The sequence below is a fragment of the Panthera uncia genome, chromosome A2 (assembly GCF_023721935.1).
Source record: "Panthera uncia isolate 11264 chromosome A2, Puncia_PCG_1.0, whole genome shotgun sequence".
Classification (NCBI taxonomy): Eukaryota; Metazoa; Chordata; class Mammalia; order Carnivora; family Felidae; genus Panthera; species Panthera uncia.
Window position 1 is genome coordinate 158307037 of NC_064816.1, and position 27036 is coordinate 158334072.

At 42.1% G+C, this 27036-nt stretch overlaps 1 protein-coding gene across 6 annotated transcripts in view; it reads right to left on the minus strand.

Moving 5' to 3' along the window:
• XRCC2 (X-ray repair cross complementing 2) overlaps positions 1–27036 on the minus strand; it is a 152209-nt gene that overhangs the window by 119304 nt on the left and 5869 nt on the right. The window contains exons 1-3 of one of the 6 annotated variants that reach the window (XR_007460319.1): positions 22286–22658; positions 18920–19001; positions 2947–7738 (exon numbers count right to left, since the gene is read on the minus strand). Coding sequence is in view for 1 of the 6 variants with exons in the window: in XM_049643111.1 (XP_049499068.1) it covers positions 8340–9049; positions 18920–19001 (792 nt within the window). In the remaining 5 variants the exon portion in view is untranslated. The other 5 variants (XR_007460318.1, XR_007460316.1, XR_007460317.1 and 2 more) reach the window with 5 other exon arrangements.

Here is a 27036-nt window from a genome sequence, read left to right on the forward strand (position 1 = left end):
AGAGACTAAGTACTGACATGTTGCAACATGCATGAGTCTTGAAAACATGATGCTAAGTGAAAGAAGTCTCACGAAAGGCCACATATTGTGATTCCACTTATGTGAAACACCCAGAACAGGGAAATGTGTGGAGACACAAAGTAGATTGGTGGTCACTAGGGGCTGAGGAGAGAGGGGTATGAGGTTTTTTGGGGGGTGATGAAATTTTCTAAAATTAAATAGCTGCACAACTCTGAACATACTAAAACCACAAAAATGTATACCTTAAATGGGTGAATTTTACGGTATGTGAATTATATTTCAAGCTATCAAAGAACGGGTATTATACTGAATGTATTCGCTGGCAATATTTTAAGAAAGTTCAACATTATGTTTAAAGATTTATCTCATGTTTGTGCACTCCACAGTAGTGCATTCAATTTGAACTATGCTGAGTGTTTGTTTTTTTTTTTTTTTAATTTTTAATGTTTATTTGCTTTGAGAGAGACAGAGTATGAGCAGGGGAGGGGCAGACAGAGAGGGAGACACAAACTCCAAAGCAGGCTCCAGGCTCTGAGCTGTCAGCACAGAGCTCAACGCGGGGCTCAAACTCACGAACTGGGAGATCATGACCTGAGCTGAAGTCGGATGCTTAACCGACTAAGCCACCGAGGCACCCGGCTGAGTGCTTCTCAGTAGGAGTATCGTCTGTTTTATCCATGCTATGGTGAGTGGATGTTTTAGCGGGTTCTGGCTTCTGCTGTTACGCGCAATGCTAAGATATTTAGACATCTCTCCCGATGCACAGAAACCACAACTTCTCCAGGACATATACCAGAGCAATGGGGTGTGTGTGCTTAACTTGGTAAAAATAATGGTAAGTTGGTTCCCAAGGGCTGTACCACCAGGATTTCACATCTCCACCAGCACTGAACTACACCACGCCATCACTGCGTGGGACCGTCGGCCTTTAAGTTTCGGCCCTCCAACTATGTACGAAATGACATCTCACTGAGTTCTTAATTTGTGTTTCAAATTACCAAGGAGATTGAACCTCATTTTATGTTTTTTGGTCACTCCTGTTTCTTCCATGAAATGCCTCCAAAGTTTTGCCCATTTTCCTATTCGTTAATTTTTCTTCATTGCTTTGTGTATATATCATATGTTCACACAGTGTTATGTACATAAAATGAATGAGAAAAGTTAAATTATTGGGGCACCTGGGTGGCTCAGTCAGTTAAGTGTCTGACTCTTGATTTCAGCTCGAGTCATGGTTTCACAGTTCACGAGACCAGGCCCCACATCCAGCTCTGCTCTGAAAGCACAGAGCCTGCTTGGGATTCCCTCTCAAAAACAAAAACTTAAAAAAAAAAAAAAAAAAAAAAAGCTAATGAATAGAAAAAATATATACATGTATATATGTATATTCATATGCGTGTGTATATAATTTGTTTTGGATATTGAGTGTGCTCACATGAACTGCAAATATACTGTTTGTAGCTTTTCACTTTATCTTTTGTCAGAGAAAAATTGAAAGTCAATGTCAATTTCTCTCTTTTACAATTAGTTTTTATGTGTGAAGTACTTCTGTACAATATCACAAATATATTCCCATATATAGTCTCCTCTGGCTTTTAATTTTTTGCCTTTACATTTACGTCTTTAATCATTGGAATGAATTTTTTTCAAATTTCATATAAGGATCCAGCTTTTTTTCCCCATGTGTATCATCTATTCTTGCTACAACTTGACCAGTCTATTTTTTCCACAATGGTTTGCTACTCTTGACATTTATCAAACTCCACAGAGGGGTGGATTTGCTCCCGAGCTCTTCCTGGTTTACTTGTTTATCCTCGTACACAACTTTAATTACTTTGGCTACAGAAGCGCTTGAGTGGCTCAGTCGAGTGTCCGATTGTTGACTTCAGCTCAGGTCATGATCTCACAGTTCGGGAGTTCAAGCCCCACATGGGGCTCTGTGCTGTGTGGAGCCTGCTTCAGACTCCCTCTCTCTCTCTTCTCTCTCTCTCAAAATAAATACACTTTAAACGATGATTACTTTAGCTATTTAACATCTTTCCGTACAATAGGGTAAATCTTGCTACCTCTGTCTTCTTTGAGAACAGTCTCAGAAGTGACCGCTCAGACCTCCCTTGGAGAGGGGATATGCCAGAGTGAGCCGACAGCCTCAGCTAAAGCACCTTCTGGGTCTGCAGCAGCATTTGAGCTGAGATCATGCTCTTCCAAGGCAGGTAGCCACGGCGGGGCCATTTCTGCCTGACGTGGGACTCTGCACCGGAGCTCCGCGTCGGTCGGGCCAAGACGTTCTCGGAGGTGTGCTGCCGGTCTGAGGTTCATTCTGCCCATCCTCTTCCTCTGCTCACCTGTGTCAGACCTGCATCTCCGCCTGGAGGCCTCTCCTCTTCCACATTTTACACTTCCAACCACATCTCGGCCTCTTGTCTCCCGGAAGACCTGATCTGAGGGTCTTGGCTATTTTTGACGCCTTGCTGTGTTAAATTTAAGAATCAGATTGCCAAATTCCAGAATGAAAACAAAACCAAATACTTGGTTGGGGATTTTGACAGAAATAACGCTGGATGGATTTATCCATCGCAGAACTGACATCTGTAAATTACTCAGTCTCTCAATCTATGAACACACTCTCCCCACTTATTTAGGTTTTCTTTAAAGGTTCTTCTGGGGCACCTGGGTGGCTCAGTCGGTTGAGATTCCAACTCTTGGTTTCAGCTCCAGTCATGACCCCAGGGTTGTAGGATGGAGCCCCGTGTCAGGCAAGGAGTCTACTTAAGATCCTCTGTGCCCCCCCCCCCCGCACCTCTCCCCATAATGAGCACATGTGTGCACTCTCTTAAATAAAAAATAAATAAATAATGTTGTTCAGTAGCAAAGAAAGAACCAATTTAAAAACAAAAAACACTTTTTTTAAAATCTATTTTTTACTTTAGAGAGAGACAGAGAGAGTGTGTGAGCGGAAGAGAGGGGCAGAAAGACGGGAAGAGAACCTTAATCAGGCTCCATGGTCAGCAAGGAGCCTGATGTGAGACTCGATCCCACAACCCAGGGATCATGACCTAAGCTAAAATCAAGAGTTGGATGCTCGACGGAGCCACCCAGGCACCCACCAAAAATCTTTCAATACAGCATTATAATTTTACCCAGTGTCTTGCAGATTTTTGTGAGATTTCTAGGAATCTCATATTTCTAGTTATGGTTGAAATTGTATATTTTTTAAACTCTATTTTTCTAATTCTGCTGGTATTTAGAAAAATTTAAATGTTGATCCTTTAGCAAATTTGCTAATAGGTTTACAGACGATTTTAAGTTTCCATGTTGTACAACTGTACCATCTTGTGAGTTTTGTTTCTTATGTCTTTTACTCATTTTCCTTGCCTTACTGTGCTGACACTTTCAGTGCAATGTTGAATACATGTGACAGGTTTTAAACATTTTTTAATGTTTATTTTTGACGGAGAGACAGCATGCAAGTGTGAGCAGGGGCAGGGCCAAGAGACGATAGAGAGAAAATCCCAAGCAGGCTCTATGCTGTCAGCACAGAGCCTGACTTGGGGCTCGAACTCCGGAACCCCGTGAGATCATGACCTGAGCCGTAATCAAGCTGACTGAGTCCCTTGTTCTGTTGATTTTAAAGGGAATGCTTTTATTTCACTATTAGTAATGTTTACTATGGGATTTTTTGTAGACACCTTTATCAGCTCAAGGAAAATTATCTTCTACGGTATCAATATGATGAAAAGATACGTTCAAAGTTTTTCTGTGTCTACTGATATACTATTTTTTATATCTGTGTGAAATTGACATTTATTATCATGAAGATACTGAATCCTATCAAATACTTCTTCTACATTGTTTGATATGATCTTATTTTTCCCCTTTAATCCAGTTTATATGGTGAATTATATTGATTTTCAAATGCTAAACCAATCTTGTGTTCTTGGGATAAATCCAACTTGGTCATGTAGTATCCTATTTATATCTCATTGGATTGTTGATTGTGTTCAGTATTTTTGCATATATGTCCATCAGTAAGAAGGGCTTGTAATTTCCCTCTCATACGTCTCCGTCCAGTTTTGCATCAAAGTGTTGGTAGCCTGATTAAATGAACTGGAATCTGACCCTCTTTTTTCTATTATTCTCTGTAAGAGTTCAAATAAAATTGACACCATTGTTCCTTCAAACGCTTGATAAAACTCATTGGAGAAACTATCAAAGCCTGGAGTTTCCTTACATCTTAAATTTCTGATCCAATTGTTTAATAGTGATAGACTCTTGAGGCTTTAAAAATGTCTCCTTATGCAGACTTTAATAAGCTGTATTTTTCTACTAATTTGCCCATTTTACCACTTTTCAAAAAGCTTGAGCATGAAATAATTCCTAATAACTTATCTTTTGAAGGTCACTAGAATCTGCAGCAGTGTCCCGTTTTCATAAAAGGTAATTAGTTGAGGGACACAATGTGAATTTAACTTAAGTTGAAAAAAAAAATCCCTTAGGGGCTCCTGGTGGCTCAGTCCGTTGAGTGTGAAACTCTTAGTTTCAGCTCAGGTCATGATCTCACGGTGCAAATGAACCTTGCATGGAGCTCCACACTGGGCCTGGAGACTGCTTGGGATTCTCTCCCTGTGCCCCTCCCCTGCTCAAGCTCTCACCCTTGAAAAAAAAGAAAAAGAAAAAGAAAAAAAAAAAATCCTCAAAACATAAAATAATACCAGGTATTTAGACTGATACAATTTCAATTACCTACTTTACATGCACTAAACAGGATACCCCGACATTTGACTTTACATAGTTCCCTTCCCCCCACAAATGACACTGTTTACACTATCAGTATTTAGATTTGCTCAAGTGCTTGCTATTTTCTCTGCTGTTACTCTTTACATCTCAGACCTGTGATAATATTTCCCTTCCTTAAAGTTTATCTTTTAGAAATTCCTTTAGGGGGCAGGTGGGTGACTAAGTGGGTTAAGCGCCCGACTTTGGTTCAAGTCATGATCTCGTGGTTCGTGAGTTCGAGCCCCGTGTCGGACTCTGTGCTGACAGCTCAGAGCCTGGAGCCTGCTTCAGATTCTGTGTCTCCCTCTCTCTCTCTCTGTCCCTCCCCTGCTCACATTCTGTCTCTCTCAGTCTCTCAAAAATAAATAAATGTTAAAAAAAAATTTTTTTTAATTCCTTTAGTGAATTCCTTTAGTGTAGTGGTAAATTCTCAGTTTTTGTTCATCTGAAAGTGTCTATTTCACTTCATTCTTGGATAATCCATACAGCAGAGTAGTCTGCCTAAAATGTTTTGGAATGGTATTAATAATACAACATTTAATACCTGAAAGCTGAAAACCTTACACAAGGGAAGCGTGAAGGTAAACACTACCTTAATTTTGTGTAGCATTTATCAGATGAAAGTCTGCAATACCTTTCATATGCAGTTTTCTTTTACTGGAGTCTCACAAAGATCCTGAGAAGTTCACCCTTGTTTTTACCGGCAAATGGAATAAATACTCTAGGATTTGTTATCCTTCACTCCCATTATTCTTCTGGTTCTGACCAGCACCCCAGTATCTGCTGTGTAACTTCTTCCCCTGTCAGCCTCATTCTTTTTATAAGTATTAAATTTTCTGTACTGTTCAAGAAATCCCATTGGTATAACTTTTAGTTTAAAAGAATTTTTTATTAACCAGGGTTCTTAATTCCTTCCAACATGTCAGATAACAAATCTTTTTAAGATAACTAAGTCTTTGGTCTGACACATTAATATATAATTGATAATTTAAGTTAATATAAAAGTTCATTATTTTTTAATCATGTTCCCGAAGAATAAGTTATAAATCTGTGAATAACAGTCCATTAAGCTAATACTTCATTTATATAGAGGAGAAATGGAAACTATCATATTCTAAGGATAGAATTCTGCTAAGAACTGCTAAGTTTTTTTTGTATATGCATGTAACGCATACACCCAGAGCTTGACAGGGAAGGTAACAGAATTTTCCTATCTTTTCATAACAGCTAAAAAGAGAAGTACTGTAGGGCAAGAGACCTTCAATCTTACTGATCACACACTTATCTGAGGGAAAAGTATGCATATGCCTCCAACATACAAATATTTATGAATTACTTACATGTAACATGTATTGCATGTAATAAAAAACACAAAAATATGAAGTGAAAAAGGATGAAACTAGGGATCAAATATGTCGTATTTTAAAACGTTTGGAAGTTCATTAGTGGTCAAATAAAATTTATTGCAGGCGTATGGGTGTGGGGGTGTGAATGGCAGGAATGGGGCCCAGTGTAATTAACCAGATTACCAATTAGACTGCCATCGTTTTAAATTTCACCGTGTGGCTGGAGAGCAAATACTGGGCCTAGATGTGCTGTTGGTCTGACAACTTTTTATTGTCTGCTGATGGCTTGGTTTCCCCTCGACCCACAATAGAAGTAGCTCCCGGACCAGAATTTGTTGTTGATTAGGGAGACCATCCCAGGAGGCCCCATGAGACTGCAGTGCCAGGGAAGCACGCACGGATGGCTGCTGTAGGCAACTGGAACCAATCCTGCCGGGGCCACTCTCAGAACGCCTTCGTGTGCTCTCAGCTGAAGGCCAAGGAAGTTGGGCGTTCACTGGTTCAGGACTGCCCGGCCCAGCCCGCACGCAGCCCAGCAGGCTCTGGTAGCCAGAAGACACCTCCAGAGTCCCTTGGGTTCCGGAAAGTGCAGGGACGCCAGCAGAAGCCCGGGCACATGGGCAGGGCTCAGGCAGCATATACTAATGTCTGCCACCCCTGTGTTAGGAAGAATGCGTGCTCTAATCTGCTTCTTTGCAAGGTTCTTTTTAAACCCTTAAAAAGAATCTTTGTTAGGTAAGTTAATTCACACTTAGTTTCTAACTAAGGAGGTAACACCTAAATGAATACACACACAAAAACACCACGTCAATTCTTTCCACTCTTCCCACAGGATACCTCAGAGACGTATACGACAGACAACCTGACATACAGACCGATGAGTCTGAGTATCAACTATTGATATAATTTAATCTTTTCTTAGCTTAAACTGCAGAAGTAGAGGTTCTAAGATTTTCTTCCTCTCCACAATACACTGTGTACCCCTGAGACGCAGGCCCCCCATTCTGGCCATTTCTTGATCAAAGTATAGACAGCCCTGTCCAGCTCTCCGCTGGAAATAGCTAGACTATCCTAAATGGGTAAGAACATACTCGTAACACACAGCTCTAAAATCGTCTTAGCATTTGTCAATCTCTTAACAAGGAGGAGGTGAAAATTTCAAAACCACCTTTACACAGAATTCCTTGAATGGGTAGATTATTTCCCTGTAGTTAAAAAACTAGACAGGGGCGCCTACGTGGCTCAGTCAGTCATCTGCGCATCCGACTCTTGACTTCGGCTCAGGTCATGGTCTCCCCGTTCCTGGGGTGGAGCCCCGAGTCAGACTCTGCGCTGACAGGGTGGAGCCTGCTTGGGACACACTCTCGCTCTCTCTCAAAATAAATAAATAAAACTCAGGGAAAAAAATTTTTTTAAATTATATAAAAACCCAAGCAGAATGCCACTCCATCTTGGACTCAGTCTAAGTCAGATGAAAACGCTCTGACTTTCCAGTTGTTGGTGTGACGGCCAGGTGTGCAGGCTCCTGTGGCTCCTCGTCCCCATCCCCTTTGCAGAAATAGCAGCTCTACAGAAACATTTTCCAAAGTCACAGCTTCCTAAAGGAGTTACGTAGGAGAAATCAGAAATGCAGTTAAACCTTCCTAAACAAATTAAGTACTTAACTAAGTTCCAGAAAATGTGACACAAAAGTATGGAAGTTCATTTTATTTAGGCTGCAATGTGTAGATTACTTATTTAGTTTTAAAACAAGTTTAACATACACTTTAATTATTACCAGCACTTGATTTTTCTTCAACAACCTAAGAACGGAATAGTGTAAGGTTTTACCGTACTAGTTTAAGAAATCCATTCTGGGGGCACCTGGGTGGCTCAGTCGGTTGAGCATCCGACTTTCGGTTTTGTCTCAGGTCATGATCTCACGGTCGTGGGACCGAGTCCTGCGTAGGGCTCCATGCTGATGGTGCAGAGCCTGCTTGGGATTCTCCCTCTCCTCTCTCTCTCTCTCAAAATAAGTAAATAAAGCATTAAAAAAAGAAAAGAAAGAAATCTATTCTGGAACAAAAAAAATCCATTCTGTATAGAATCATTTATGTTATTTCTCCCAGAGTTTCATACCTTATAATCAAATCATTTTGGCCCGCTAAGACTTTTTCAATTTTGTATAATATCCTGGAAAACACCATTTTGTGATACGTATCAACAAAACTCAATGCCACTTTCTCCAATAATAAAAACATGCTTTTTAAAACTGTTACTTTTTAAATTATGTGAAACTAAAGAAAACTGGTTGCTGGTTTTCAAATCCTCTGGTCTGGAGAAAAACAGTCTGTGCTTTACCACCCGCTGCCACGCCTTACAGAGATAGGGCCTGTAGTCCGCTTCGGCCGAGGAAGGCCCTTCGGTCCAGGCGGAGGCTTTCTGCATTAGGCTTTGTGTGGTTGCAAAAACAACTAAGCGATACTCGTGTGCAAGTTTCTCTAAGAATTGAGAACACTTCTTCAGAGCGGACTCCTGGGAGTTAGTGCTCTCCCCTCCGTTGGCGCGGTCTATCCAGTAAAAGGCGGACAGGCTATCCAAGATCAGAAGGCAGAGGGAAGGGTGGCCACAGACGGTGCTTTCTAGGGAGTGCAGGGTGAGGAGCAGGTGCGTGCTGCTGCCACAGCTGACCACAAACAGCCTCCCGAGGCACCGCTTCACCGCGTCTTCAGACCCGCCGGACCCGCCGGACAGTCTGCGCTCCAGAATCGTCACAAGCCGGAGCATGTCAAAGCGATAATCTGTATCAACAAACAAGACTTCTACTTCCAGCCCACCTTCCGATTTTGGAAGCACACACCGCGCTGTCAAGTGATAAAGCATTTCTGTTTTTCCGCTTCCCTCTGGACCATGAAACTCAAGAATGTCACCTGTGTAAAATTTAAAAATGCCAGTCAAAAAAAAGGCAGCAGCACAAAAGGCTACAAGATGAAAATCTGCACCAATGTTTAAAAAGACATTTACCGGAATGTGGAAGAAAATCTAAATCCACGTGCCCAAATGGATCCATATGAGCAAACACACATCAGTAAGGAAATTAATCATTACATTTCGCCTCTGAGAAAGCAGCTGGCTATTAATTAGCATCAAGGAAACGTGAAAACCAGAAAGACAAGGCTGACAGGCACCGAAGGAGACCTCCTGGGCACGGGTCCCCATTCACGCGCCCTGGAATTGGTGACACCACGGAGTGAAGGATAAAGTGCCACAGACCGAGGGTCTTTCAAAAATCTATTGTTCACTACGGCACACGCCATTTCCAGTAGCTGATTACCCAATATCCGTGGGCTCCTCCCCTTTAAGCATAAAACCTCGGTTTACGGGGCGGAGAAAGGCAGCATGCCCAATTTAGAAACGACTTTTCTCAGCATCGCCGGCAAAGGGGTCAGCAGGTATCGCGGTTGTGGCCGCTGAGACCCGAGTAGATTTCCGTTGGGTTCCTAAGTTCCGCTTGGCTCGTGCAGGTGCCTGCCACCTCTGCCCTGCTGCTCCCTCCGCTGGAGGCGAGGCAGTGAGGGTGACGGGGGTACCCCGAGCTAGGCAGGCAGGAGGACAGGAGGTGCCCAAGGCCCTGAGGACAATACAGAGCCCACGCCAGCTACGCCGGGCCTGCCTCCATACCACTTGTGATGCGAGGACACGGAGTCGCCATCAGGTCACGTGCAGCTGGAACAGTCCGGCCGTCACGGGAGAACAGTTCCCGCGTGCGGTTCTGCATGTGGAGCTAGAAGGGTCCACGGCCCTCAGGCCTAAATAGCCTCCCTCAACTGAAAACGCCCCTCCACATTCCCCAATGCCATCAGTTATTCTTTGCTACGTGAATTTCTTGAAACGCTATCCGCCGGCATGACCTCTGCACTGTAAATTATTTTCCTAGCATTCTGAATTGAGTAAACTACTCTGGACTTTAAAGACTCCAAATCTTTTTCTACGTAGGTTCCAATAACTCTCTTTCAGTGAGGAAATTAAACACTCAGGGAAACGGTCCTGCCCTCCAGAGTTTTTCGAAATCCACTCTGAACAATGGCCTTCCAATTCTGGCTAGTTTGTTTCCGTGTAATTTACGGTTGAACCACATAACTGGAAACACTGTGTTAAAAATGTAGATTCCTGGGGGCATCTGGGTGGCTCAGTCAGTTAAGTGTCCAACTTGGGCTTCCCTCATGATCTCGCGGTTTGTGAGTTTCAGCCCCACATCGGGCTCTGTGCTGATGGCTCAGAGCCTGGAGGCTGCTTTGGATTCTGTGTCTCCCTCTCTCTCTGCCCCTCCCCTGCTCATGCTCTGTCTCTTTCTGTCAAAAATAAATAAACATTTAAAAAAAAAAAAAAAAGCTTAAAGTGTAGTCAGAGGTGCCTGGGTGGCTCAATCTTTAAGCAGAACCTGGAGCCTGCTTTGGATTCTGGTCTCCCTCGCTCTCTGCCCCTCACCCGCTCATGCTCTATCTCTTTCTCTCACAGATGAATAAACATTAAAAAAATAAATAAATAAAATAAAAAGTAGATTCTTAAGCCCCAAGCAAACTACACAGTCTAAGAATCTGGTTACTTTATTTCCTATTATTACTACCAACTATTGTAAATTGGAACATTCACAAAAGGTGTGTAAAAAAATCTAGCATGTTACCAGTATACCATATTTAAGGTAGCATAAAACTTCAGCCAGTTTGTACTATAAACTTACATGCAACTTGCAATTCAAAATTTAAATTAAAAAGATTCCCCCTCACCCATCCACCTTGCCAAGATTCCAGACTCAAGGAACACAACTATTTTCACAATAACAATCGTTCACCAATGCTCTTGCTGAATGTTAACACAGTGACTAAAATCCTATTCAATACTGTCTCCTACTATATGATTTAGGAGCTAAGCTGAAATCCTGCCCTTACTCCCAAATAAAGCTTTTTACTGCCCTACATTACAGACAGAGAACAGACTACAGCCACTAGATGAAACATTAACACAGAATAGATATCAACGGTAGTGAAGGAACGTCGAGAACACAGTTAAGCAAGATTAACCCGAAACGGCTTGTAGGATACAACGAACCACAGAGAAACACGGTGGGGAAACCAAGCACCAGACTGCGCTGAACCTTCCCTTGTCCTTTCCCCAGAAGAGAAGGCAGAAGAGGCCGCCCGACAGCCACCAACCTTTCTGCCGCACTTCACAGATAAAAAGGGACAATTCGTGATATTTCGTTTGATCCTAACAGCAATTCTGTGAGGTAAGAAAGCAAACTTTATAACCCTCCATCACCACGGTTATCATGCTATCTTAAGTTTTGACTATTTACGTCACCGTATTTCCTGTACGCTACTTTAAGGTTGGGACTTGTCTATTCTATCTCCGGCACAAAACACAGTACCTTTTGAATGCACTTCATCAGATTACTTTCTTTTGGAGAACTTCTTGAGAGACACCTAAAAAATGAAAATGGAAGTCCCGATCTGGTGAGGGTTAAAGGCCCAAATGTCAACCTTGGAAGATGGCATTTGGAAAGGAAGCGAGTCTGGTAGGGAGACGCTGCTCACCAGAACCCGGCAGGTGTAAAGGCCCAGGCCCAAGGCTCGACACAAGAGACGAACACAGGAGACAAGCAAGAACAGGAACAGAGCGTCCAGTGCTAGTCCAGCCTCCTGCCGACTGTCCCTGGCCCAGGCACGGCTGCCACTCAGCCTCCTTCACTTATTCAGAAGGCAAGAGCAAGGCTAAGGTAGCGATTTACAGGTTCTTCTCAGAGACAGGCCTGGAAGCACCCACACAAGCAAAGCAGGGTTTTTAATTCACGCAATCACATAAATATCCTAACAGAATTCAGCTTTCAAAATGCTACGTTCACTAGGTGTCACAAAATAAAAAGGTCTTACAACCACTAGGATTTAAGATTTAAGACAGTAATAAGAGGCTGACATAACAATCTGAGTAAGCCACAGAGACACAGAGAACAAAAAGCTCTCTCTCCTTGTAGATGAGAGTGAACCAAAAGAAAAGAGGCCAAAACCCAATTACTGGGATACATTCACGGTTAGAGGAGTTGGCATGAAGACATATAAAACAGAAAGTTAATAGAAAAATTAGGAGGAAAATGACACAGAGCACAAAAGGTTTCAAGAAAACCAAACAGTACTAAATCCTAGTAAATGCAGCACAAAAGTTCTAAAAGTAAAAAAATGGCAGAGGGGAGTTCAGGAACAGGTCACTGAACTGGTCCTGGACAATTACCTGACAGCAGTAAAGGTGTAGTTTGCAAAAGCACGTTTAATATAAACATTACATTATAAACCAAACTTCAAAACCAGACAGTTGCAAGACAGATAGAAGGGTGCTCCAGGAGTGCAGCAAGGACAAGGAATCAGGCTGCAGGAAGGCAGGGACATGCGAGGAATTAGGGGAAAAATACGACAGTTTACATTCATTTAAAAAGTAAAAATATTTGGGGCACCTGGGTGGCTCAGTCGGTGAAGCGTCCGACTTCAGCACAGGTCGTGATCTCACAATCTGTGGGTTCGAGCCCCAGGTCAGGCTCTGTGCTGACAGCTCAGAGCCTGGAGCCCGCTTTGGATTCTGTGTCTCCCTCTCTCTCTCTGCCCCTTCCCTGCTCACGCTGTGTCTCTCAAAAATGAATAAACATTAAAAAAAAATTTTTTTTCTTTAAAAAGTAAAAATATTCAGTAGCAGTTTCATGAGACCGGAGAGTCAAATGAAAACAACGGAAGTTAAGAGAGAAAGGCAACATATTCCGAAGCAAAAGGGAAGAGACCCCGGGGCACTCAGTCAGTTAAGCATCCCTGACTTTGGCTCAGGTCTGATCTCACTGTTTGTGAGCTCGAGCCCTCCGTCAGGCTCAGAGCCTGGAGTCTGCTTCAGATTCTGTGTCTCCCTCTCTCTACCCCTCCCCTACTCACACTGTGTGTGTGTCTCTCTCTCTCTCTCTCTCTCTCAAAAATAAATAAACATTTTTAAAAAATTTTTTTAAAAGGTGGGGGAAAGAGACCCCACAGGGGATAGGAATACAGGACACTGGCAGAGGGTAACTGTGAACTGTCTCTGCGTAGTTCTGAAATTCTCAGAATAGAAAACCTTGCCAAATATTTTCTTGGACAGCAGCTGGTGCTCAGAAACCTCTTTCAGCAGAACTCAAAGGAGTAAGTCTTTGAGGACACTGACTTACACGGTTTAACAAGGTTTGCTAAATGCACACATTACTAGGAAATACAAGACGTGGAATACGGACTCCTTAGATCCTTGGTTCGGCATGACTGAAAAGAGACAAAGCTTAAGGCGAAATCCTTGCTTAGGAGATTATTAACAGGTATATAAAAACACTCTTCTCCTTTTACAGATTAATAGCAAAGCAAATAAAAAGGTTATTTATAACAACTAAGGAAATAAAACTTGCAAAGTTGCAAATTACACATAAATATTATCATTAAGGCTGTAGCTTCCCTACAAATATATTTAATGATCAACTGATGTCAATTTCCCTGGTTTTATAAACATTTACTGTCTAATCACATCAAAAATAATATTCAAGCATTATCTTTTTTTTAACAATGCCAAACTTTTTTTTAATATTCATTTTTATTTTTGAGAGGGAAAGATGGAGAGATGGAGAGGGAGGGAGGGAGGGAGAGAAAGAGAGCGCACAAGTGGCGGAGAGGCAAAGAGAGAGGAGGACAGAGGATCCAAAGTGGGCTCTGTACTGACAGCAGAGAGCCCGACGTGGGGTTTGAACTCATAAACCATGAGATTATGACCTGAGCCGAAGTAAGATTCTTAACCAACTGCGCCACGCAGGCACCCCTTATCATCCCCAGGTGCTCCCCAAAATTATGTTCTACACAGGGGACATAGCCCTTTTAGCTATATTTGAAGTCACTATCTCAAATATTCCTGAGAGCTGTTACGAAAGAAATCATAACCTTGTCCACTCCAAGTATTGGGAATGACAACTTGCAGTAAAAAACCCAAAAACCAAAAGCCCCCAAAACACATACACACACCAAAAAACATCTCTACCGTTTGGCACTTGACAAATTAAATGAAATCAGAAAATCTGGATGGTTTGGCCTTGATAGTTGCTCTCACAAATAGAACGCTGTAAAGGATCTCGGCAACAGATTGTGGGAGTGAGTTGATGAATCTAAAGATCCTTCAAAATAAGGATAAAAAAGAAAAGCCAAAGAAATACATCGTCTTGGTACCAATCTACTAATTGTATAACAAATATGTTGAATTTGCAGATTACAATCATTACAGTACTGAAGAGGTAATGAGTTGGTATATAGTACTAAGTTACTACAAAAAAACATTTACAAATGTTTCCAACAGCATTGGAGATTTCTATAATCCCTAAATCTCTTACTGCTTCGACTTGAGCTTCCCTGTACAGTTTCTGATAAACTACTGTTATTGATAAAGAACCTTTATGATACCAGGCCTGAGTGTGCCAATGCTCCAGTGAGTGTTCATCTAACTAGTTTACAGCTATCACATCCATGGCGGTTTTAAAGTAAGCTCTTCTCTCAGTGACTGAACATGATAGTGTTTCTAAAGTTTCTACAAACCTAGGGGCGCCTGCGTGGCTCAACTGGTTGAGCATCTGACTCTTAGTTGCAGCTCAGGTCACAATTCCAGGGTCATGGGATCGAGCCCCACATCGGGCTCTGCACCGGGTGGGGAGCCTGCTTAAGATTCTACCCTCTGCCCTTCTCCCCTGCTCACGCTCTCTAAAATAAAACAAAAATTTTTTTAATTGAAAAATTGAAAAAAAAAAAAGTTTCTACAAATGTAATATTCAAATGTTAAGTGGTGCTGAGAACCCATGTTTTAATGTCAATTTCGTAAGGTCCAACTTAATAACATCTTTCCTGATAGAAGAGAAAGTCCCATTTTCTAACATGTTTGATCAAAATTTGTCTTTTATTATTGATAGTTTAGAAAACTGTTTGCTAACAGATCTGTTCTACAAGGAACAGTAAAGGGAGCCTTCTAGTCTGAACGAAAGGACAGTAGACAACTTGAATCCAAATGGATTAATTCAAAACACAGGTCAATGCACCTACATAGGTAAATATGAAAGACTGTATAAATGCTTTAGAATTGTAACTTATTTTCTCTTATCTAAGAAACAATTACATTAAGTAATAAATTTACTTATTTGTTATAATGCATTTTAATTTCTTTGCTATAATGGTTTTTTAATTTATTGCAATAAGTAATTTTACTTTAATTAAATAACTTTAGATGTTTATGGACATACAATGTATAAATATGTAATTTGTAACAGCACAAAGGAAGGGGAGGAAATGGAGCTATACATCAAAGTATTTATAAAATACTGAAATTAAGGTGGTATTAATTTAAATTAAATTATTTTAAATTAAGATATTAAGGATTAATGGTAATCCTCAGAGCAGCCATCAGGAAAATAACTCAAAAAAATAAAAGTAATTACTGGGAATAACAATGGTATGCTAGAAAATACTTTTTTTATTTTTAATTTTTTTAATGTTTATTTTTGAGAGAGAGAGAGAGAGAGAGAGAGAGAGAGACAGAGGGCGAGCAGGGGAGGGGCAGAAAAAGGAGACACAGAATCCGAAGCAGGGTCCAGGCTCCAAGCTGTCAGCACAGAACGGGACGCGGGGCTTGAACTCACAAACCGTGAGAGCATGACCTGAGCTGAAGTTGGACGCTTAACTGACTGAGCCACCCAGGTGCCCCTAGAAAATATTTAACACAAAAGAAGGCAGTAAAGGTGGAAGAGAAGCAAAAAAGACACACTTTACCAAGTCACAAATAGACAATAAAAGGATAGAAAAAGATATACCATATAAACAGTTAACTAGTAGCTAATGTGGCTATACTATTATCAGACAAAACACACTAATAATTGTTATTAGAGACAAGCAGCATTTTGTTTTCCATTGTGTTAAAAGACAGCATAAAACTTACCCTCTTAACCATTTTTTTAACGTTTATTTTTTTACAGAGAGAGAGAGAGAGATCGAGTGGGGTAAGGACAGAGAGAGAGGGAGACACAGAATCTGAAGTAGGTTCCAGGCTCTGAGCTGTCCACACAGAGCCTGATGCTGGGCTCGAACCCACAAACCATGAGATCATGACCTGAACCAAAGTCAGATGCTTAACCGACTGAGTCACCCAGGCGACCGGAGCATCTCAACAGTTTTTAAGTGTTTCACATTGCTGTGAAACATCTCCAGAACTTTTCCATGGTGCAAAACTGAAACTACGTACCCATTAAACAACTCCCCTTTTCCTCCTTTCTCCCCAGCCCCCGGTAACTACCATTCTACTTTTTGTTTCTATGGATTTGCCTGCTTTAGATACCTCATAGACGTGAAGTCACGCAGCGTTTTTCTTTTTGCGATTGGTTTATTTGACTTAGCACGTCCTCCTGGTTTCTCCATGCAGTAGCATGTGCCAGGATGTCCCTCCTTTTTCAGGCTGAATAATATTCTATGATTTGCACAGACTACATCGTGCTTCTCCGTTCACTGTCGGTGAGCACGTGGGTCTCTTCTACCTCTTAGCCACTGGGAACGGTATTGCTATGAACACAGGTGTGCAAATATCTTCGCCGCTCGGCTTTCAATTCTCTTGGAGGTATACCCACAAGTGGAACTGGTGGATCGTATGGCAGTTCTATTTTTGATCTTTTGAGCAAACTCCATACCGTTTGCCACAGTGGTTGCACCATTTTACAATTTCATCAATGGTGCACAAGGGTTCTAATTTCTCCACATCCTCAACAACACTTATTTATTTATTTATTTACTCGCTTACTTATTTACTTATTTATTTTTTACAGTAGCCACCCTAACGGGTGTGAGGTGACAAAGAACATTTTATAATGATAAATGAATCAATCCATCAATAGGGTATAATAACAAACATACAAGTGCCCAAGAGTACATGAAGCCCCCAAATATATGAAGCAACACTGAGAAATAAAGGCAGAAATAAACAGGTCAACAGTAATAGTTGGACACGTCAATACACACTTTCAATAATGGACAGAAAATTAGGCAGAAGATCAGCAAGGAAACAGAAGACTTAAACAGCACTAAAAACCAACCAGCACTCCACAACATCGTGAAAACAATCCAACTACAGCAGAGTATACACAAGTGCACATCTAACATTCTTCAAGATAAACCGAATTTCTTCTGCAATAAAACAAATCTCAAATCAATTAAAAAACTGAATCACAGAAGCGTGTTCTCCGATCAGAAAAGAATGAAAACAGAAATAAGTAACAAAAAAGCTGTAAATCTTCTTGACCTTGGATTAACCAATGACCTCCTAGCTATGGTACCAAAAGCATGAGCAAGAAAAGATAAAATAAATAAACTGGACTTCACCAAAATTAATAACTTTGTGCTTCAATGGACACCATCAAGATCAACTTTTTATATAAGTCAATAATAAAAACACAACCCATTGTTTTAATGGGCAAAAGATATGACATTTCTCCAAATTACACATACAAACTGCCAATTAGCACATGCAAAGAGGCTTAATGTCACTAGCTGTCAGGGAATGTAAATCAAAACCACAATGAGATATCATTTCATACTCACTAGCAAGGTTATAACTAAAAACACAGAGAATAATAACCTTTGTTTGCAGGATGTGGGAAAACTGGAACTATTCTAAACTTCACCACCGGTGGCAAGGAAAACGTGCAGCTGCTTTGGGAGACAGCCTGGCAGTTCCACAAAAAGTTGCCACGTGAACCTAACAATCCTTCCGGTAGGTATTATCCATGAGAACTGAAAACATATATCCACAGAAAAACCTGTACACAAATAATCACAGAAGCATTATGCGTAACAGCAAAAAGCAGAAACAACCCAAATGTCCATCGGCTGATGAACAGATACACAAAATGTGGCATTCCCCATACAACAGGATATTACTCAACAGTAAACAGTACTGACACATGCCACACTATGACACAACCTGGAAAGATGATGCCAAGTGACAGAGCCATTCACAAAAGGACACATACTGTATAATTCCATTATATGAAATATACAGAAAGGGCTAACCTAGAGTCCAAAAGTAGTCCAAAAATGTTGCCTAGGGCTGAGGGACATGGGAGGAGGTGGGCAGTGACTGCTCAATAGGCATGGGTTTCTTTCTGGGGTGATGAAAATAATCTAAAATCAAGTGTGGTCACAGGTACATAATTGAATACTAGAATACAACAAATCATTAAGTTCTACACTTAAACAGGTGAGTTATAGCTCTACAAAGCTCGTACATTAAAAGAGAAAAACGACCCAAGCACAGAACCTTTTTTCTAAGTGTCCCTAGTGTAGACGTGCTGTGGGAAGAGTGGGTACGTCTTTTCCCTCCTGTAGAAATATCACCAGACATTGGGGTACCTAAGGACTTTCCTGTGATTCTCAAAGTTCTAAAGAATTAAAAAATACAATAATAACAAAACTCCCACAAATAATGTGTGCCAGGATAAGAGAGCTCAATACTGATTCTCAAGATTTACCAAAGATGAGTCAAACTCCATCTCTGACACAGGTAACAAAGACTTGAAAGTGTTCTGTCGTGATCTAATTCTCACTTTTTAATTTTATGGTTTAATCCATATAGCCACTTGCTAGGGGTATGTACACACAAATGAATATATGTGGGGAAAATACACGTTTTAGAAGACAATTTATGCCACTATTTTGGCTTGAGATTGTTTTTACCATGGACAGACGAATCTTCATCAGCAAATAGATACGGTTCTATTTCTTTCAAGGAACTTCTACCTTCAAGTCGGGCAAGGAGCTTGCAAAAGAAAAAAAAGAGAAAGAAAACTCATTATCTAAAAATATAAAATCCTAGAAATCTACATTATATAATTTTCCAAAAGTCTATTAAAAAACTCACTTAATTTTGAGGATTTAAAGGAAATTATGAAATAGCAAATACAGGGGCGCCTGGGTGGCTCAGTCGGTTAAGTGGCCGACTTTGGCTCAGGTCATGATCTCGCGGTCCGTGAGTTCGAGCCCTGCGTCGGGCTCTGTGCTGACAGCTCAGAGCCTGGAGCCTGTTTCGGATTCTGTGTCTCCCTCTCTCTGACCCTTCCTCCCGTTCATGCTCTGTCTCTCTCTGTCTCAAAAATAAATAAACGTTAAAAAATAAAATAAAAAAAAATAGCAAATACAATTTAGGAGAAAAATTGTGTTCATTTACTCAGAAAATAATTCATTTTTTAACTTTATTTATTTATTTTGGGAAAGAGAGAGAGAGCGAGCGTGCGTGCACAAGTAGGGGGCGGGGGTGGTGCGTGCGTGCACAAGTAAGGGAGAGACGGGGGAGACAGAAAATCCCAAGGAGGCTCAGGACTCCATCCCAGGAACCGTGAGATCATGACTTGGGCCGAAATCAAGAGCTGGACACTTAACCGACTGGGCCACCCAGGTGCTCCGAAAACACTTCATTTTTTATGTACCAAATATCGGATGGTATAAAACGAGGCCCTGTCTTCGAAGGAGCCGCCAGTATAGTTTGGGATATAGGACCAACTGCTAACTGCCAAGTATTTACCTTTCTTATGTGTCATAATTTCCTTTCTCAGTAAACTTACCACACGTGTTAGACAGATACCAGCTTTTAATGTGTCTGCCCAAGATACTGCCAATTCCTCGTCTAGTGGAGGAGGGGGCAAAGGCGAAAGTGACAAAAAACACACTTGAGGAGCTCCCGCCTGAATTCATTAGGTGAAGAGAGCTCGGGCAGGTACCGAGCGCAAGTGCATCAGCCAGGGCGATAAGGAACACTCTGCTTGTAGGTGAACTGTCACAGATGTGGGACCGCTACAGCTTGTAGCTGGTAACGTGAAACAGACAGGAGATTAATATAAAGTCCTAAAGGAGCAAAAGTCAGATCACAGAAGGCCGCAGATGCCATGTGTAGGAGCCTGTTCTCTGGTTTTGAGACAAGAGCAAGGGATTTTAAGCTGCGAAGTGAGAAGCATTCTAGAACAGTTGGGACTTCAGAACCAGACCTGTTAGCCCCTTTCTCTGGGCCAGGGCCTTCTCATCAGGAAAGCGGTAACAGCTATCTCCCAGCCAAGGTTGTTGAGGAGTCAGGGTGTTAAAAAAAAAAAAAAAAAGTGCTTGGCATAGAGGAAGCACCGTGTGGGTCCCGGCTATCATCATCTGCACTTCAAACAGATTATCCTGGTGGCGGCAAGGGATGGATTTGAGAGTAAAACCAGCTCTGGAGAAGGCTGGAGTCTGTGACACTAATCTGGAGGAGGTGTGCCCACACCAAGCAGATAGGAAGACGGCAAGCAGAACTGTGACTGGGTTAAATGCCAAAGAGGGAAATGTAATCAAAGTGGATTCTCAAGTTTCTAAGGAATCAGCACAGATTTGACAAATCTTCCATACAACAAAAGACGAAAAAGAGCATATCACAAATGGGAACAAAAGCATTCACTCTTCACCAAGCAAAGGGTTCTCTGTGTTAATTTAGCAACCACTTCCTGAGTTTCTCTTACATACCCTGCACCATCGCAGGTAAGATGCAGACTGCAGGGATGGAGAAGACAGCCTGGCCGCAGAGACTTTGCTGTCCAACCACTCACAGGAAAAACCCTCAAAACAAGCAACACTAGTTTGACATAAGAATGCCTTCGATGAGGCGGCAAAAAGTGTTAGTTCCATTAAATCATGACCCCTGGGTACTTTAAAAATTATTGTGATGACAGGGGCGGCACACGAGCAGTAAAGAACTTAACCTTGACCAAAGAGAGGTCTGGCCTTTGCCCTTGGCTCCTGGGAGGTCATCCCTAAGCCTCTAGGAATATCCTTCCAGATAGAAGCGTCTTTACCTCGGGCCTTATGCCCCATCAGATAGTCTCAAAGTGTGACTTAGGGTGGGGCTTTGGGTCAACTTGACCTCTGGTATCAGAGGGGCTGGAGAGTGAGGTCAGCTGCTCGCCTGCATCTAGGGAGAGAGCCCCAGACCGTCACACACGTTGCTGGGAGGACTAGGCACCGGCCGCAAGCGCACGAGGAGAGGACAACCGGAGGGTGTGCATCAGGAATTCCCCTAGACTTTGATCCGTGACATCTCCCTGGGCTGGACATTTCAAATCTGCACCCTTTCCCTGCAGTAATCCATAACCATGAAGGTAACAGCTCTCAGTGAGTTCTGAGTCCTTCCAGCGAGCTGCTACACCTAAAGGTGGTCTTGGGGAACCCCAAACCTGCAAGTCGTGTCAGGGCGGGCGCAGTCTCAGGGGCCTGAGACTTTGCGGTCTGTGTCTGCAGCAAAGGCCCAGCTTCACACACAGATAAAGGACTTCTGCTCCAAACTGAAATACAATCGTTTTTTTCTCTAGAAAAATCACTTACTTGTGTGGATTATTTGAGTTGGATGCTTTTTTCATAGACTACCCTTGTATTTGAAAGGAAAAAAAGACAAACTATGATTATACAGACTTCAGTACTTGGCAGACATTAGAAAGGAAGCCAGTCGCCTTAAGAAAGCTGACAGTATTTGTTGCCAATGATAAAATTTAAATTTTGGAAAACTTAGCCACGACCATGACCGTGACAGCTGGCTCCCCAACACTTATGGTCCTTTTTGGTGAAGTCACCAGTGTTTCAATGTGGTTGTTCAAACCATCATTCAACACATCAGTCCTTGAAAGGTCTGTGTAATCCACTGAAGCAGTTATTTCCAAATGACCAGGGCATGATGTCAAATCGTTTCTGGGTAAAAGATTGACTCCGAGTATAAGGCCAATCAATGGTTTTAATATGTGAAGAATTCCCTAATACGCATTTTCTATTCTATGTTGCAGTGAACTTTTAGGAAACTACTACTGGTCAAGTCTGGTACTTTTTGCATCAAAGAAGAAAATCCATAATTATCTGGAAAGACCTTCAAATACTCCTCCTTTTCCCAACTATGAACCTGTGAGAGGCCAGTCATCATGTACTTTAACTGAACACACAGTAATAGACTGGATGCAGAAGAGATGAAAATCCGTTTAACTTCCATTAAGCCAGACATTAAAGAGATTTACAGACACATAAAATACCGTCACTCCTCACCACATTTCAGGCTCCTTGCTGACAGCAGAGACAGACTCAGGACTTGAACTCATGAACCATGAGATCATGACCTGGGTGGAAGTCAGACACGTTAACTGACGGAGCGACCCAGGCACCCCAATCCTCGGTGATCTTTAAATGTGCAATGCACTCCTAAAACCAAAAAGTACAAGAACCACTGAGTTAGAAAACGGAGAGTCCTGCCTGAAGAGTAAGACCGAAATGGGGCAACTGGGTGGCTCAGTGGGTTAAGCATCCGACTTCGGCTCAGATCACGATCTCGCGGTTCTTGAGTCGGAGCCCTGCATAGGGCTCTGTGCTCACAGCTCAGAGCCTGGAACCTGCTTGGGATTCTGTGTCTCCCTCTGTCTCTCTGTCCCTGCCCTGCTCACGCTTTCTCTCAAGAATAAACATAAAAAAAAAAAAAAAAAAATAGAATAAGAGAAACTTTCGTGGACAATATGGAACACATAAAGCAACTGTATGTATGCAAATGACTAACATGCTCATCAGAACGATGAACTTAGGAAGTTATGCAGAGAATATTTACTTATTATCATTGCTTACAATATTTCAGAGTTGTCCCCTCCGAGAGTTCCTTGTAAGAAAGTCTCCAAGAAAGCTTTACATTGGCGTGACTCATGGACAAAGACGGTATCACCCCTCTCACCAAATCGGCTACATTAGCCAGTTTGCATCTGACTTCCACTCTTATTAAAAAATCAAATTCATTTTTTCGGGGCGCCTGGGTGGCTCAGTCGGTTAAGTGGCCGACTCCAGCTCAGGTCATGATCTCACCGGTTTGTGAGTTCAGGCCCCGCCTCGGGCTCTTTGCTGCTCAATCGGGAGCCCGGAGCCTGCTTCTGATTCTGTGTCTCCCGTTCTCTCTGCCCCTCCCCCACGCTCGCGCGCGTGCGCGCACTCTCTCTCTCTCTCAAAAATAGACATTAAAAAATTTTTTTAAATCAAATTCATTTTCAAAGATGAAAACTTTCCACTACCGAAAATATTCAAAATAATGTTTTACAATGCCAAAGCAGAGTATAGGGAAATTACCTCTCAGAACTTAGAAATAGATTTACCCTTATAAATACAATACAAATACAAATAATATTAACAATTTATAGAAGCTATTTTATGGGACGAGACATCATCCAAACCTAGGCAGGAAACACCCTACAAACTGACATAAATCCATTATAAAATCAACATTAACGATGTCCAGAGTTAAGGAGTTAGAAAGAAGCAAGGTACTCAGAAGGGCAAAAAAGAGTGTAAGTGTCCAGGGAACACAAGTAGGTTCTGCTAGAAATGACAGTTCAATCCTTTTGGGGAAGATTAACACACTGGGCAATCAGAGCGTGGTGATGGGAGCCATGAAGATGATTCAACTATTTCTCTTGATTCCCTCAGCAATCTTACTGAGGCCTAATTTCCTATTTGGGAAAGAATGCACGGTGGACACAACAATTTGAATCTATCTGGCAGTTTGACTAATATTGTTAATTGACAGATTTGACATTTGGTTTGTAAATCAATATACGCCAGGTTTTATCATCATAACAATAGTTAACCAATAACAGCTACTATCTGTGCTTACTGTGGTATCAGTAGTACATAATTTATATACATTATCTCTTTTGTTACATTAACTCTGTTTGTTATCATTCTATTTTTCAGATGAGAAAACTGGTATTTGCCAGAGCCAAGATTTAAGAGTCTTTTTGGCTCCCAAAGCCTGGAATTACGTGCTACAGCGCCTCAGAGTCAGTATCGCGGAGTCTAATAAAATCTCAGTAGAGAGATGAAATACTTTTTGGACCTACTAGGCAGATCAAACCAGTCGGAGACCCCGTCTAGGCAATCACCTGGCCTCTTTAAGCCATCTCTGTCCCTACTCCCTCCGACGCTAACAAGGAGCCCTAAATGCTTTCAACGGCAGCATTATTACCACAACAAGTGTCGAGGCTTCTAGGGGCACAGTACTCAATTGTACCCATTGATAAACATCTCAGCCGAGTCAAGTGTGTCCCAGGAACTGAGTAAGGTGCTGGGGACACATAGCCGTAGCAGACACAGTTCCTGTCTTCAAAGAACTTAATAGGAGACAGTCAAAAGGTTACAAAAGTGCCAAAAAGTACTGTAGGTGCTACAAGAGAAATGCAGGGGGCCGCGAAGGTGTTTGAACCAGACTGACCAGCCATCTTGGAGAAATCACCTTGAGGACCAGTCAGCGACCTGGAACCTCCCGGAGCACAGCACCCTCCCAACATTCTTTCCTTTTGTTTAACCACACCCTTAAGTACACCCTTGGGGCATAACTTCCTCCATCTGCCCTGGAGATCTAGAACACATACATTAAACATTCTCCTCTTGGGTGGTCCCTCAGCAGGACTCCCAACCTCTAGGGCTAGAAAAGCAAGTCTTAAGGGAGGTGACTGGCGGAGATTCACTCCTCTTGTGCCTGAGAAGGGCATCTTCAGTAAGTCCCCTAAACAAGCCATTTCACAACAAGCTGGACTTGTCAGCCTTTTTCTTCAGTCTTCTGGCCAGTTTTCTTGTGTGGGAGGCAACTTTAATGTTGAATGAGAGATTTATTTATAGTTCTCTTAAGTGCAAAATGCACATTGATACAGAAATGTTTTGTTTTTTTTTTGTCTTTCTGCATGGAATGTCCTTGCCCTATTCTCCCAATTAAATTTCTAAAGCCTAGACTACTGAACAGGCGAAAATAATACACATTCTTCAAGGCTGCTTCCTTCTATGAAACATTACCAGCCTGTCTCCCTCATCTGGATATAAAAGCTCAAGAGGAAAAGAATCTATTTTGGCTCACCACGTAGTCCAAATGCTTTATGTTTGGCAGAAACTCAGTAGTTGCCTATTAAATTAAAGGTGAAAAAGGCATAGGTAGGCAGGCTTGGGAAGGACGGAGTGTAAATAACCTCAAACTATTTTCTTTTAATTGTTTCATGTTTATTTTTAAAGACACAGAGAGAACACGAGAGCACATGCTGGAAGGCCGAAGAGAGAGGGAGAGAGAATCCTAAGCCCAGTGAAGCCCTACGTGGGGCTTCTGAGATCATGACCTGAGCCAAAGAAATCTAGAGTCAGATGCTTAACTGACTGAGACACCCAAGGCACCCCGTAAGCCTCATAAACTATTTCCATTTTTGTATTAGGACTGTCTATAAACTTCTACCAAAGTCCATGAGTATTCTATGCCTATCACCAAAGCTTTTCATACTAACCAAAGTCCATTTCAGACACACTCATCAGAACCTAGAATCTTCAATACCTGATAAGCAGAATACCTACCATATAGATGTTTTTATTTTATTTCTTTAAAGTTTTTATTTATTTTATTTTTTTTAAATTTTTTTTTTTAACGTTTTTATTTATTTTTGAGACAGAGAGAGACAGAGCATGAACGGGGGAGGGGCAGAGAGAGAGGGAGACACAGAATCGGAAACAGGCTCCAGGCTCTGAGCCATCAGCCCAGAAGCAGGCTCCAGGCTCTGAGCCATCAGCCCAGAGCCCGACGCGGGGCTCGAACTCACGGACCGTGAGATCGTGACCTGAGCCGAAGTCGGACGCCCAACCGACTGAGCCACCCAGGCGCCCCATAAAGTTTTTATTTATTTTAGACAGAGAGAGAGAGAGAGAGCGAGCGAGAGAGTGAGCAGGGAGGGGCAGAGAGGGAGGGACAGTGAGAGAATCCCAAGCAGGCTCTGCACTGTCAGCGCAGGGCCCAATGCGGGGCTCAAACTCACGAGCCGTGAGATCATGATCTGAGCTGAAACTAAGAGCTGGATGCTTAACCAACTGAGTCACCCAGGTGCCCCCCATACAGATGTATTTAAAGAGCAGAAAGAATTGGGGTGCCTGGGTGCCTCAGTTGGCTGAGTGGGTTTGGCTCCTTCAGGTCATGACCTCACGGTTCCCGACTTCGAGCCCAGCATCAGGCTCTGTGCTAACAGCTCAGAGCCTGGAACCTGCTTCGAATTCTGTCTCCCTCTCTGACTGTTCCTTGCTTGCGCTCTTATCTCTCTCTTTAAAATAAACAAACATTAAAAAAATAATAAAGAGCTGAAAGAACAACTTAAGATCAAAGTAACCAGAAATGAATGAGATTAAGGTAAATCCATACATGTGAGAAGCATTTGGATAAAGGCTCATTTCCCCTGACCTTTTGTAATTAAATGTCTGCAGTAGGGTTTGAAACCAGTTAAGTATAAAAGGCTACCTAAAGGGCGCCTGGGTGGCTCAGTCAGTTAAGCGTCCTTGGCAGGTCATGACCTCACAGTTCCTGGATTCAAGCCCTGCGCTGACAGCTCGGAGCCTGGAGCCTGGAGCCTGCTTCAGATTCTGTCTCCCTCTCTCTCTGCCCCTCCCCGACTCATGTTCTGTCTCTCTCTCTCTCTCTAAAAATGAATAAACATCAGAAAAATTAAAAAAAAAAAAAAAAAAAAAAAAGGCTACCTAAAGAAGTAATCATTCTAAACCAAATATTCCCACCCCTGCTCCATAACAGGCCCTAGACTTCTACCTAAAAACTGAATACAATTCTTAGTTTTACTATTTACACGTAGAGGAAATTCAGGCAAAAATGTTTATAACATAGCGAAAGTAAGAGAGGAAGTGGAATAAGGAAGCAACGGAAAGCAGCAGCGTGAACATGCACGTAATAGATGCAAAACTGGGCCATTACGCCATCCCACAAATTAGAGGGCCAATTTCTTTTCCCGGGT